The sequence below is a fragment of the Perca flavescens genome, chromosome 24, assembly GCF_004354835.1.
Source record: "Perca flavescens isolate YP-PL-M2 chromosome 24, PFLA_1.0, whole genome shotgun sequence".
In the NCBI taxonomy this organism is placed as follows: domain Eukaryota; kingdom Metazoa; phylum Chordata; class Actinopteri; order Perciformes; family Percidae; genus Perca; species Perca flavescens.
Genome location: NC_041354.1, coordinates 6,385,305 through 6,400,674, shown reverse-complemented (window position 1 = coordinate 6,400,674; position 15,370 = coordinate 6,385,305). Strand labels below are relative to the sequence as shown.

At 39.6% G+C, this 15,370-nt stretch overlaps 1 protein-coding gene across 1 annotated transcript; it reads right to left on the bottom strand.

The window, feature by feature from the left end:
• Positions 1-4,297: 4,297 nt before the first annotated feature.
• enpp4 (ectonucleotide pyrophosphatase/phosphodiesterase 4) lies at positions 4,298-14,227 on the bottom strand. Its single transcript, XM_028572386.1, has 8 exons — positions 14,081-14,227; positions 11,870-12,107; positions 11,278-11,577; positions 10,949-11,053; positions 6,966-7,164; positions 6,642-6,812; positions 6,256-6,525; positions 4,298-5,108 (listed from the first exon to the last, which is right to left on the bottom strand). Exons 1-8 carry the CDS (start codon positions 14,194-14,196, stop codon positions 5,002-5,004), a joined length of 1,506 nt encoding a protein of 501 aa, XP_028428187.1. The 5' UTR covers positions 14,197-14,227; the 3' UTR covers positions 4,298-5,001.
• Between the last annotated feature and the right edge of the window lie 1,143 nt (positions 14,228-15,370).

Sequence of the window (15,370 nt, the reverse complement as noted above, 5' to 3'; positions counted from 1 at the left end):
TGTTAGCACAAAAAAAACTGAATATGTGACATTTAAAGAATACAGTCAAACATTTTCTGTTCTGATCGTGCTCGTGAATTTCTTGCATGAATGTTTTAGATTTGATGGCACACGTGCTAAGGAAAATAAGTGGTTACTGCAGAGGCTTAAAACGAGTCACCGCTTCGTATGTGCTTCTGGGTTGTTAAAGGGAGATTTATGTTGAGCTCCAGAGCAGCTGTCCCACTAGCTTCTCCCTTGTGCTAACCTCTGACCTTTTGACCCAAACCATGGTCCCTTTGCACCTAGCGCTCCAGCCAACCAGAGATCAGGTTTAACACAAATCAGGTCTGACACAACCAAAAAAAATACAGTTCCTTCTTTGTACGGAAGTGTTCATGTGTGGCACTCAGACTCGGCTGTAGCCTCATTATCCAACTGCAGGTATCATACCTTCTTACCATCTCCATTTCGTTTTTTTTAATTCAGACTACCCTTCATATTTGGATCCACACTCTACAGTTGAGTCCGCATGCTACAAATGTAACTTCTTCCTTCACCCAAAAACCCATAGCCTTAGCCAGGCCCACTCTGTAAGACAAATCCAGTCAGTGTTATTGTATGGCTACACATTCACAGCTATGCAAGGTTACAGACAGAAAGGTTCTGGGCTTGGATAACCTTTACAAAAAAAAAAAATACCACATCACTGTTCTAATGTGTTGCTTGTTGTTATTTCATTGCCTTTTTTTCTGTTGAGGTGAAGAAAGCCGAAACCACAAAGTGTTAATGTGCAACAATGCAAACTTTTTTCATTTGTTTACTTTTTGCAATTGTTTATAATAATTTCGTAATCGTGCATGTCATTTCTATGGACTTAATTTACATTTTCCGCTATCATGTTTGTCTGTTGGTGGGTTCAAATTGGTCAGGGAGAGGGTGTGGGGGTGGAATGCGCCTTTAGGGACTAATCGAGATGGATGCAACCTCCCTACAAAGGAATGTGGATCTGATTGTGAAAAGTAAAACCAGAAAGTTATCTTTTTATTCTTTGGAATAAACACATAAATGTTCCACTATCAGGGTCTGCAAAGCATATGAGGCCTGTGGTTAGGCCGTGTGTGTGTGTGTGTGTGTGTGTGTGTGTGTGTGTGTGTGTGTGTGTGTATGTGTCAGTAATGCTTCATATACTTTTTTTAGCCAAAGTTTTACTTGCTTGGTACAGAGCTGTGAAATTATCATTACTCGTCATGGTTTCGTAGAACTAGAGGCCAGACGCTAAGCTGTTTCTGATCTCAGACCAGTTTCTACCAGATCTGAGTCCAACAAATTGAAATTCAAATCCTTTTCTTTTAGAAGCGAAGAGTTTTTATTTTTTATTTTGTCACAAATGTTTAAATTTAAGTCGGAGGGATTTCAGTGGTTTGACTCAGGTGCACAGGGCAGGGTCAAACTAAATGTTAATGTGGAAGTATCTATAAGATGTACCGTGAGCTTTTATTTTGTCGGGGTCATGCTTTTCTACTGTGTTCTTCAGCTTGGAAAAAAAAAAAGTAGCTCTAGAGATTTCGATGTGCAAAAGTACCTTTTATTTTCTCGTGGTTGGCATTTTGATTGTAAATACCTTTTTCTGGTAATCCTCCTCTGTTGGATCTATGTTTGATGAGTTGGTTAGATGGCTCTTACAAATGTACTGATAGTAAATGTTCTTTATAAATATCCAGAATGTAAGACGAGAGAAGAAAAATACGGCTTCACTGAGACTGTGTTTTCGTAAGAGTCTGTGCCATCGTGTTGTCTCGACTATAAGCACACTGATATTAGATCTGTAGGCAGGATAAAGTTTTGGGAATGATTTGCCAGACAGCCACAGCCAAGCATTAGACAAACTCATGAATAATGATAGGTTGTTGTTATATTTGCCTCTCACATTCCTGATAAACACAAACATTTTTTTTTTTATTGTTCTGCATAGAAAGACAATCAATACAAGCAATGATTAGTGAAGAAATCATTTTATTTATTTCTTTAGAGTACAAAAATGTCCATTTTGACCCCTCATATTTTGTGTTAAAAAATGCTAATGGAATGAGATAAGTGCTCAAGAATATTCACCACTCCCAAATCTGTTTGCTAAATATGAGCCACCAGCCCGTTTGCTTACCTTAGCAGAAAGAGTAGAAGCACTGAAAAAAAGCTAGTCCAAAGTTTAAAAAGTTGGACAGAGCCAACTTAGCCAAAGTTAGACCTTTGGACAGAGCCAAGCTAGCCATTTCCCCCTACTTCCAGTCTTTATGCTAAGCTAAGATAACCGTCTCTAGCTTCCAATTTAGTGTACATTATTGACAGTGGTATCAATCTTCTCACCTAACTCTCGGCAAGAAAGCAAATAAGTGTTTTTTTCCAAATTCGTCTGACTTTTCTTAATTAGAATGTGTGATTTGTAATGCCGTGAGCTCCACAGATGAAATTCCATTGACCTCCTGTATCGGGTGGAGGCAGAAATCTCAGAGACAAATATCTCAAAACCTTGACAAATAAAACCAAACCTATCTACATACCACTATCTATGATACCACTAGATATGTGAGAAATCTGATATTGTCATTTTTGGAAACCAACCCTTTAAGGAAAAACAAGTAAAAGAGCAATGTAGGAGTTGTGTTTGTTAAAATGGACATTTTTGCCTTTGAATGTGAATTAAATAGCTTGATACAATGGTCATATTTGCAGCGTGCAGCTACATGTCATTGTCAAACAGTTCAATACATAAGCACATATTTCAAACTTGAGGAAGAAAATGTTCAAAGAGGAACACAAGTTTTGAATCTAATAAAAACAGGGGCTGTCTGGCTAACGTCTCCCGTCTTTGCTGTAGAAATGATGGCTGCTGTCATCGACCGTGTTCAAACCGCTCCTGCGTCAGTTCATAAAAACGCCATTCAGGAATCTTCTGGTCTTTGGGGGATTTCCAAATTCTCACCGAATGTTTCTGACCAACCACAAAAGAAATGGGAGAGAAACAAGACGAAACATTGTGTATCTCTTGTTTGTCTGTGTATTCTGTGTCTACAGTAGTGTTAAAGCATTCTGGGGAAGAGTTGAATGATATTTTCAATGGCTCTACGAGGCCAGCGTTAGGAAATGTGTTATTTTTGTTACAATACCTTCTGAAAATAAAATCTATTTATCTGTGAAGAGACAGAGATTTACAATACAGATGACTACATAGAAATTATGACAGATTTTAAATGATGTAAAAGAAATATAAATGAAAACATGTACAGTTCATTTGGTTTTGAACACAATACAGAAATGTATATGCGTCAGTATTGAGTTTGATTTTATATATTTACCATTTTATTACATTGTAATGTTGTGACTGCGATGGAGAAAAAAAAAATTATAAAGGAATATAAATTAATTTTTTTCAAATGTGTGTCGCTTTTCCTTAAAAAAAACACTTAATGAGTTTTTTTTTTTTTTTACATTCTTTTGAATCACAACATGAAAACTCAGATTTTCAAACAACTTTATTTAGAATAAAAAATAAAAAGTCATTAAACCCCAGGAAATACTAAATCATTTCCTGAAAAAACTTTTTTAGCAAACATTACTCAAAAAGGAGGAAATTTGCATTTGCTGGGGACTACTTTTAGCTGTGGATGAATACACATTTGGTGCTCTTGTGCTCTAGTGAGCATTTGGGGCAGCAGGACAGTGTATGGTGGATGAGTCAATACCAACTACAGTGCCCATATTACTTATAATGAAGGAACATGTCACCCAGTGCACCAGTGTGGCTTACTGATGTGTTTTTAATAATTTAATAACTTTTTAACAATGGAGCTCTGGCGCAGAGGAATAAGATATATCAGGCTTTTATACACACACGCGCACGCACACACACACACAGAAGGCATCAATAAAAAGCTACTCCTAAAATTTCTTATATTTTCAAAAACTAGGTGATCCAGTAAGTTACTGTCCTACCCGATGCTAATAATAAACATTATATTGCTTTAATTTTATGATACAAATCCCTCTGTAAAGAAATGTATCTTAAATATCTCCTTGGAGCATTTGGTGCATCTTAATAATAGTCTTTGGTATCATTTATACACATGCTATAGTATAAAGTACAGAAGGGATACCTTACACACCTTCACTTACTGAATCATTTGCATAGAAATCAACCTCTTCAAAACACTATTTCACATTACTGTTGCTTTTATAGTTATTTTAACCTATCCCACTATAATTCAACAGTAAAAACTTATCAATTCAGATGTCAAATTTCAATTTTTCAGCATGCAAGTATGGATAAAAGGACATTTAAAGCATTGTTTACTTCAGACTCGGATATCAGTGTAACAAACAAACCGAAACAGTAACAGTACACACAAGAAGACAATCAAGAGAATTCCAAAATCTTAAAAGCTTTCCTGTTCAAGACAGGAAAAGATCTCAGTGAAATACATATGAATCTTAAATGAGCTACTGGCTCCCTCTTCTGACAAAATGTAACACTACAAATACAGAAAAAATAAATAGAATACAGACAAAATAAAGTAAAGTATTCTATAAACACAATTCCTGCAGAAAAATACAAAATAAATCTTTCAAGTCAGAAGATTTCCCAGAATGAAATTATTAATCTAAAATAGACTTAAATATTTCCTCACAACAAGTTACATTCAAAACACCACTGGCTTCTTGTCACATGTTCAAGTCTATTGTAACAGGATTTTTTTTTTTTTTTTTTTTTTTTTTTTTTTAAAACAGAAGCATTAGGGCAAGTCAGTGACAACAATAGTATTCACTATTAATAGACGTTTGACAGTAGGTCTCAAAGGTCTCTGTATTGCGTGTGTGTACGTGAACAACACACATACAGCGCACACACAGACCAGAGTAAAAGCTAGGGCAGCGGCCTCTGTGAGTAAAGTGCAACATCTAAAGTAACTCTTTGAGCACAAACAGGTGACACAGATTAGTGTGGAGTAACTGGCTCGGACTGGTCTACTCCAACAGGGGGTCGTCATCGTCATCGTCATCGTAGTCAACCTGTAGCCTCTGGAAGGGCCGGGGGCCTGACGAGCGGCGTCGGCCCAGCAACCTGAACAGAACTGAAGAGAAACAAGTACTGTAGTTTGTTGATCGGTTGGAGACACAGTGCATGTCACGGATTTAGCTAAAAATCCTGAAAACTAGGGATAGAGCGATTATCAGTACTTTTTTTTTTTTTTTTTTTTTTAGCAGTTTGCAGATTATCTGCATCACCGTTTTATTTGACTGATAACCAATAAAGTTAATGAATTAAAAAGTGCGCTACTTTGGCTTGGCTACAGCTCTGTGTCTGTCCCTCTGCTTTGTTTTCACTCACCACTGAGTCTGACTTAATTTCCCGCCCACAACACTATCTGAATATCTGTTACTGTCCATTATGTTGAAAGTTTCTAATTTATTAAATCATTGCTTTAAAAAGGTCCCATGGCATGAAAATTTCACTTTATGATGTTTTTTAACATTAATATGAGTTCCCCCAGCCTGTCTATGGTCCCCCAGTGGCTAGAAATGGGGATAGGTGTAAACCGAGCCCTGGGTATCCTGCTCTGCCTTTGAGAAAATAAAAGCTCAGATGAGCCGTTTTGGAATCTACTTGTTATGAGGTCATAACAAGCAAGGTTACCTCCCCTTTCTCTGCTTTGCCCGCCCAGAGATTTTGGACAACACATGAGAACAGAAATGGCACATCCTAAGGAAAGCTCATTGTAGGACTGGCTCTAGTGGCTGTAATTCTGCACCAAAGCTGAATTTCGGGAAAGAGACTTCAGATACAGTATTAGGGGACCACTAAGGTCTATATAAAAGAGACTTCAGATACAGTATTAGGGGACCACTAAGGTCTATATAAAAGAGACTTCAGATACAGTATTAGGGGACCACTAAGGTCTATATAAAAGAGACTTCAGATACAGTATTAGGGGACCACTAAGGTCTATATAAAAGAGACTTCAGATACAGTATTAGGGGACCACTAAGGTCTATATAAAAGAGACTTCAGATACAGTATTAGGGGACCACTAAGGTCTATATAAAAGCATCCAAAGAGCACCAAGTCATGGGACCTTTAAGCATTAAAACAAAAGTTTTGTGTTTGTAACATTCCAAAATTCCAAAATTGTTATTCTCTATCTAACATGCTACCCCCTGGGGCATATATTGCATGGACCTAACACATATTAATATACTGTTGCAATCATTCAGACTTACCAGTAATTGCACTGAGTACCAGTAAGACGCTCACCACCAGGCCGATCACCAGAGGGGCATCCCAGCAGGTCTCAGCAGCCAGCAGGCACCTAGCCTGGATCAGCGTGCCGTTGTTGGGCTGTGGGGGCACCGACAGCAGGCGGCACATGAGTGGGTAAATGTCCACGCTCTCTAAACTGCTGATTTGATAACCCTGACGAAAGCTGGGCCCCGACGCTGCCATGAAGGGGTGCATGCTGGACAGGGAGTTGTCGTAGCCGTGATCGCCCACTGAGGGAGGGAGGGAGGGAGAATGAGAGCTAGTGGGTGGAGGCGATTACAGATGACTTTGTAGTTAACCAAATGTCTGGCTATCACAGTATAGAGAAAACAATTAAGAGACGTACATCTCGGCAGCTTCCCTCGCTGCACTATAGTCCAGCCTTCGTCAGCAATCAGTAGGATTGGCTGGATGCGCTCATTGTTCCGGTAGTGCAGCCTATCAGGGATGGCTGATTTCAAATAGGCTGTCATATGGGCGTGGCACTTATTCAGCAGGGTGAAGATGGCCTCTGGGTCTACAAAGCACATGCACAGAAATAGGCATGTGTGAGCAATAGAGAAAAAACACACTAGAGAAAAGAGTTTCAAATTTTGACGGATGTACTCATTGTGGTTATATTTGTATGCAGGGTCTTTTATCTCATGTTAGCTGAAGTAAACCTGGTTACCTTTATGTGGGATGAGGGCTGTGACAGGTGAGAGGTCCACCAGTGTGTAGCTGTCGGGGTGGAGGCAGTCGTCCAGCCGTATGAGGCGTTCGGCCGAGCACTGAGCCATGCCGTGGTCACTGGTTAGCAGGATGTTGACGCGACCCCAGAGGCCGGTCCGCTTCAGCTCGGAAATCAGCAGACCTATGTTGTCGTCAACCTGTGCACATACAAAGTGACACGGCCATCAATAACGGTTTACATCAAGCAAATGTGAAGTGAAAGGAGTTCTATCCAAATATAATTAACCCTCAAATGAGACATTAGATCATGCCAAGCGTGGGCCATTTTTACAATGAATTTCAGGGCTCTAGACTAACTTTTTCACTAGGAGCACAGTGGCCCCCAACTGAAAATTTTAGGAGCACTACCAGAAAATTTAGGGGCACACACCGTAAATTAACATGCTAACCAAATATTCACATTTCTACTAATTTCCACTGTATTACTAATAAATACTTTCATAATAGATGCAGAAATTACAATGTGCCGTTTCAAATTCAGTGTCACTTTTGAAGATGCAACATAGAAGGTAAAATGACAGCCCCATCGCTGTCATGTCAGTAAAAGAAATACAGAGTTTCCTCTAGGATTTTTTTTAGCAGTGGGGGCAGATCTGTCGGACCCCCCCCCGGCGGCAAATGTTTTACGTATTAAACTGAACGGACACTTCGCAGCAACACAAACAAATATATTTATTCACCTCTATTCACACACAATGAGGCATATTTTCATTTCGTTTTGATTGAACTGTATTTTTGAGGAACTGTAGGTCTACAACATGAATTTTAAAAGAAATTCTTCATAGGGAAACCAAATACCAAATTAGGCTATATATAGTAGGAAACCATTCATAATGAAACTAATTGCATATTTGCCTCAGTGGCAAAGTTGGCAGCCTTGCTGTGTTCATCTGATTTTTCTTGGCTTTTGGAAAAATAACTCCAAGGTTATAGGGGAATTCAGAAAGAGGTGGCCCATTAATGCTGAGTAGCATACATGCTGCTAGATGGTCCCCCTGTGGCCTGGACGGTCATTTTGAACGTTTTGAAATTTATATGTGTAATAACTTTGCTAAATAAAAAAATACAATCCTGCATACCTGACTTTTCCTAAAATAGTCTGTATTTTCATTTAAAATAGTTTTTAGGCTATATACATTACACAAAAGGCAAAGAAAATACAATCACTTTTACCTATTTTGGCCATTTTCGCGGTTTTGTTTTTAATCTTTTGCGTGGTTGAAGATGCATCTTGCTTGCTTAGTAATAATCATAGTCTCTGTCAGAGAAATGTAACTAGCGGTCTCGAGTAACAAGTGTGGGCATTAAGGGCATTAAGGTGGTAGCCTAAGTGGGCAGAAGAGAGATAGAGAAAGAGGAAGCAGACGTGTTGTAGATGCAACCGGAGCAGAGTTAGTGGTTATTCAGGTTATACCGTGGGTCCTGGAGGTAACGAGTCTCCCCTGGTTTTCTGATCACGGTCGGAAACGAAGCGATGAGGTTAACCCATTGAATTGATTTTAACAGCTGATTAGCTTGTTGCCCCGTGTGCGCTGATGCGCACATCTGTTGACATTTCCGAATGCCTTCCTACAGTTGCTCAATAAAAAAGGGCTTTCCACACAACCAAACCTAGCCTACATGTGTCATTAGTATGAGGGAAAAAAATGAGATTTTAATTGTGTCGGGCTCGGACACAAATTTCTTAACGCCTGTGGGGCTCGGGCCGGGTTCAGTCACGGCTCTGTCGGACGCGGGCCGGCTCGTACAGAAAAATTCGGTCCGATCCGGACTCTAGTGGGCATCACCGATGGGCCGAAGGCAAAGCCAGAGTCGGTAACGCAGCGGCGCACGGTGCGAGCAGCGCTGCACACCGCAGCAGACACCAAAACGGAGGCAGTGCCAGTTAGGTTAGATTATAAATGTTCAAATAACATAGCCTACTTTTAATTGTTATTTGGCTGTGAATTATGTTGAATGAATTTCCCCCAATATGTTTCATGAATGTATGAAATAATCACGGTTTAGCCTACTATGCCATGATATGATACCAAGGGCGTTGTATTCAATCAACAGCCACGTGCAATTTAGCTAGCAGGTGAAGGTGAAACTAAAAATGTGTAAGAACTATAGACTAATACAGGCTTAAATGGACTGACAATATTAGTTATAAGACTTACAGTTCTCAAGGATGCACACATGCCGTCTCAACCGGGTCCTCCGGACAGCCTGTCTCTTTTTTCTTTCTCCCTTTTCTCAGAGTGGCACGTGTGCCCACTCGCGTTGTGAAGCGCGTGTCCGCGCTATTCTGCGACTCTAACAATCACGGCTGATAGACGGCTTTTTTCTGATACCGTGGGCGGAGAAATCTAACCATGGCGGACCGCCACTTGCCAATCAACATAGAGGAAACACTGAAATATATAATTCTTTTTATTATTGTATTTGTATATTATTTTTTAGCCTGTTTTATTTTCATCATGACCGTTTTTAATTGCTCTTTAGTGTTTGATGTAAAGCTCTTTGAATTTCCTTGTTGCTGAAAGGTGCTGTAGAAATAAAGTTGCCTTGCCTTACAACCTCAGCCTGTCAGTCAGTCACCAGGGCATAGAAACCACTGTTGTGCTCGTCTCCGAGGAAGTGTAACGTCAACAGCACCGTGACCGCTTTCGGCTCGCCATTAATATCATATCGCAGCAAACGCTGTCTGCGTGATGTTATGAAAAACTGTAACCACACTTGAAACCGCTTTAATCTGCATTTCCGTGACTCACTGGGACTTCAACAAAACTGCAGAGCCGACGTAGTTTGCATCGTCTGCAGCTCTGCGCGTGCGAGTTTGTGTCAGAGCTCAGCTCTGTCAATTTTCAGAGAGGACAGATAAGCTTGCGTGCTCTCAGGTACCAAAATTTCAACATTTAACGTGTAAAAAAAAAAAGGGGACAAATTTACTGGTCGCAGATGTGCGACTGGATGTAAAATTCAGTCGCACACTCTCAAATTTTGGTCGCAAAATGCGCAGTCTGGAGCCCTGAATTTACATATTTATTGCATCTTTATAAAAATAAACATCTGCCAAGCAAGAACACAGACTTAACTGCACTGAAGAGATATTACCAAAACCTCCTGTTTCCATCAAGCTTTTCAATTTCAATAATGTTATTTAATAAAAATATGTGGATGGAAACTCTACTGCAGGAAAACGTATACAGAGGTCAACTCATTATTCTCTAACATGTTACTCAGAGTTAACTAGATGAGTGGATATTAAAACGTACACGTATGATGTGTGGTTATTTTTTTTTGTTAGAGCAGGCTCCAAGAGTCCTGTGCCAAGATCCATTTCTATTCATAATTTGTCAAAACGTTGATGATTCTAGTTTTCAAAAATGTGAATACCTAAAAGGAATACGAACAATGATTAATTAAGGGAACAATACAATACAACATCCATAAAGTTTTCTCAAAAACTTGGGGAGAGTCATACTTGTCACAAGCAGGAAAAGCTCAGGTGTAAATAGTAACCAGCCATGGCATTATGAATGCTGGCTCACTTCTGCTCATTAAAAACCAAAAACGTTTCTGATCCTCTCTTCTAGGTGTCAGTTAAAAATTGTAAAACAGGACAACCCACAGGAATTTCTGGCCAACAGTTAAACCACTGCACAGGCTTTATTTACCTGCAGGTAATTTCCACTATATAACCTGCTAGCCCACTAGTGAAAATGACCTAGCTTCAGGTTAAACGGTCTACAAATGAACTGGATACTTTCTTTCTGTGGTAAGTGACCATAGCATAAGCACATTATACGCGTGATAGACTAATGGAAACATTGCTTGCTTCCAGCAAATGTATTTGTCTTCAGAGCCGAAGATTTCAGGAACCTTTTGTGCCAGGATCTAGTGAGCTCTGAGATTTTAAGTATAACCAAATTGATGTACCTCCTTCAGCGCACGGCTCATGGCAGTGACGTTGTCCGGGCCGAATGTGTGACCTGACCGGTCTGGCTCTTCCCAGTAGAGAGCTGCAAACATCACCGCTTGCTCCTGGTGGAATAGCGGGGATGGTAGAGATGTCAGACAATGGCTACTAACCCTTCCAGACTTCTCAAATGTTACTGCTTTGTGCAATAAAGTGCCATAAACAAGCAGTTAGTCCAGTGATAGAGCAAAATGGGAGTGGAAACAAGTGGAAATACAGTGAAATATCTCTGTTACTAAAGAGACGTACAATACACTAAATACTGAGCTTACTAAAGTAACTGTTCTACCTTTTCGTCTCCCAACATCAACTTCGTCACGACCTCCAGTCGTTGCTGGAATGTCACATGAGAGTCGTATGGAAGGAAGTGTGACGCTGTGCGGTTGCGGATGGCCACATTACAGCCGGGCCACATAATGGCTGCAGTCTTATAGCCGGAGTCCAGCGCGGTGAGCCAGAGGGGCTGCGCCTCACTCCACCACGCCGGGTCGGTGTCATTGCGATCGCCAACGTGGAAGCTCTTGTGGCTGACGGGGTCGTACATGTTGTTGGACAGAATACCGTGAGACTCAGCGTACAGCCCTGTTACCTGGAGAGGAAAAACAATGGCTAGTTATGATCACTGTAACTCTTTGTTTGTTTATTCTATCATCTTCTATTATCTACTATATTATGAGACTTAATTGGTTCCGTTTTGTAAAATGTAGTTGACCCAAGCAGTTTATACAGCCTTTTCATGTTTACTTGACTGATGAACCACATATGAAAGCGCATTATTACATGTTTACATTATCAGACAAACAGCTGGATGGATATGCATCACGTACTGCTATTTGACAGATCATCTTCGACAACACAAAAAGCACAAGCAGCAGGGTTACCAGGCTGTAGTGGTTGGGAAACGTCTTGGTGATGAAGACGTTGGTGAGCTGCTCCACCAGGACCCCTTGACTGTACAGGAGCTTCAGGTTCGGCATGGGGAACCTCTTCAAATAGTCTGCTCGGAAACCATCGAATGACACCAGCAGCAGTGGCGGAGGACCCTGTTGAGCTGTGTTGTTTTCTGTGGCTAGAGCTCGGACACCACACAGGAAGCCCAGCAGTATTTGAACTAACATACTGAGATAAACAAAGAAAATTGTTATCTACAATTTCATGTGACTAGACATGGTGTGCTTAAAACAAGACCGAGTATACAGTCATGCTAGTGGCTATATGAGGCTGTACATTGAGTCTTTGAGCTAAATGCTAATGCCAGGATGATAACATACTCACAGTGCAAACAATGATGTTTAGCAAGTATTATTTTTGATCAGTCCATTAATTATCACCCTTTTGTCCATTATAACTTTTGATTGATAGCACTATACAAATTCTGAAGAGACAAAACAATAAAAATCTGTAACTGAATCGGCCCTTCCAAGAAACCCAAGCTGTGGAAATTGCACTTTCAATGTCACGTGGCTAAACCGCCATTACAGGACTGTTGTTTGGTTGAATACCACTAGGCAAGAGTCCAAACCATCAGTCAAGCTTTCCAGGGCAAAGCTACAAAAAAGGGAACCGAGAACAAATGTCTGGTTAGACAGACAGCAATAAACATTTCCATACCATTTGCCAATCATCATTCTCACATACAAATGCACTTAGAGAGTAAGTGATATATTGTGATATATTCTTTGGCGCTTGAGTTTTACTTGTAGGAAGTGAAACTTATAGTGGTTACTTCACACTGCTCCAGTAGGCAAAATGAAAATTACAACAAATCTACTATAGATGTATGAATGACAGGTTATTCCCCAATTGTTAGTGCGTGTCATGTCTTGCTTTAACGTCTGTCATGGGAAAGGGGTTTTCTGAGAGTTTGTGGGGTCAATTTACTTCCTGTGTGAACAACGGCAAAAACTGGGTCAACTGATGATAGTAGATCTGAGTAGTGGAGGAACTGGCTATAATGAATGCCCACAGTGATCTATACTGTTTAAAAAAGAAAGTGTGTATACCTCCTCTGCCTGTTCTCTCATACAACATCCTGTTTCATATGCATCCAATTACAAAACAAACAGATACTGTTGTGACTATAACAACACGGTTACAGAAGACTAAAAACTTTTTTTTCCATACACATCCTCTGAGGTCAGCTACAAAGAGCACCTAGAAGCTGCTATAAAACTCAGTCAATTTCCATTCTTGGAGGACACTTCAGTAAGGAAGAATAAAAACAATATTTCCACGAAGCAAGACAATCCATCACAGTTATACGTGTTACGGTTACGTGAATACCAATCAAAAGTGCATTTTAATGGACAAATAGAGAAATTAATAGTGAAAATCAAACACGACTGCAGGACTGCAAATAGCTTATTTTACTGTACATTCACCCAAAATTTGCCCTGTGCAGTAATTCTGCCAACACTTTCTTCCTTATCCTTATCGCTTCTTTCAATCACATTTTCTTATTTACTAAGTGAATTCAGGGAGTTAAGTAATTCCGAAAGCAAAGACCTCAAGCTGTAATCTCAAAGACGCATGAAATTGAAGTAAATGCTACAAAATTAGATTCACACACGCATGCACGCGCGCGCACACACACAAATTATATTGATTTCTAAGTTTGTACACACACTCTTCAGGCAACATGTTCTTCTGCACTGCTTAAGAGCAAAATTGTGAGCTTTTCCCACTATCTCACAAAATGTAACACACGCGCTCATACACCTCGTGCAAATAAGGCACTGACGTTTGTAACGTTAACGGACTTCCAGATGAAAAACTTGAGCAGCCAAAACGTTCATGGATGTATTACAATGACATGTCAAATTAATAACCACAACCACGAAGTCGCCATTCTTTATGGAAAGTACCAAAGAAAAGTCAATAATAATTGCATTTAGAAAATACTGAAGACAATGCGGAAGTCAAACGAAGATTGGGTGATGTAACGTCAGCTATAATGCGCAAACAATGTATTTTCAATATTAACTAGCTAGCAGAGGAGCGTTATCGCTACCTGTCCGCAAAGCGTTTGCTAGCTTACTAACGTTAATGTTACAGCGTTAACATAATGCTAACAGTCTGTTAAATTAAGTTACCTGTTACAGGACTGACAGGTATACTTTGTCCTCCAGACAGTATCGTTAAATAACTTTCCTTTTCGGTCTATTTTCGCAGCAACATCATCATCATCACTGGACTTCCTCAAACTCATACCTATATCAAAATTCACAGACGTTGGGACGTTGTCGCGCTAGCTAAGATTATTTCCATAAAGTTCCGGCTGCGCATTTCAAAATAAATCCTTCTTTGAAACGCCACACACCATATAATACAAAATAATGAAGTTTTTGTCATCTTCAGTTACGATAGTTTTTATAAAAATAGCAATTCACCTGTAATTATTAGTAAATCCAAACCCAATGACATATATAAATAATTTTGTATGAGTTTTAAAAACGGAAGACTTTTGTTTTGACGTTAAAACGGCGCACCTCTGGTCTTGTTGTGGCAACCTTGACGTAACTGTTGACGGACGCCTTAAGCTTAAATTGTCAGTTCAAGCAGCGAATCAGCTCATTTGGGGGGCGGGACCATGGATGTACTTTTGGTTTTTTGGATGCACCATGTGGTTACAGTAAATGCAACATTATAATAGCTGTTGTACTTTCGTAAAAAAATAGGAAATCCATATAGTATTATAGTGTTGGAAAAAGTATTCAGATCCTTTACTTTAGTACAAAAAGGCCTAATACAACACTGTAAAAATACTCCACAAGTAAAAGTCCTGCATTCAAAACTTTACTTAAGTGAAAGTATTTAAGTAGGCTATTATCAGCAAAATCCTACTTAGAGTATCAAAAGTAAAAGTATATATTGTGCAATAAAATATTCCCCGTTCCAGTGTTTCACTATTAAATTTGATGTTTTTGGATTAATATTACTGCAGCATTAATTTGTATGTTGCATTTTACTGCTGTAGATGTTTATGGCTGTGCTAATTTGAACAAATATACTGTTGGGTGAGTTAATCTACAGCACTGCATCATATTCTATAAGATCATCATATGTTTGTAGCATCGCTGTCCTGTGAGATCCACATATCTCTAAAAAGTCAACTGTTCATGAGCTCAGAAAAACAGCCCTGGTTTCAGTTTTGTGATGATGCATTTTCCAGCGGATCCAGAAGAGTTAAAATAGAGAATTGAGCTTAAGAAGAAGGAAGAGGAACACTATAGCCTTCAGTGTATCACAACAATTTAAAATCAACACAGTTAGAGATATGTGGTTTCCACTGGACAGGAAGGGGGTATAAAACTGTAAATCTGAAAAACTAGAGCTGTCAGACAAATAAAGTAAAAAGGACGATATTTCCCTCTGAGATGTAG

Excerpts from the sequence above, each read along its gene's own strand:
- enpp4 (XM_028572386.1), bottom strand. The coding sequence starts at position 14,196 with ATGAGTTTGAGGAAGTCCAGTGATGATGATGATGTTGCTGCGAAAATA. Across the intron at positions 11,054-11,277 it reads TGATGTTGGGAGACGAAAAG|GAGCAAGCGGTGATGTTTGC; the intron begins GTAGAACAGTTA and ends CTATTCCACCAG. Across the intron at positions 6,526-6,641 it reads GCGAGGGAAGCTGCCGAGAT|TGGGCGATCACGGCTACGAC; the intron begins GTACGTCTCTTA and ends TCCCTCCCTCAG.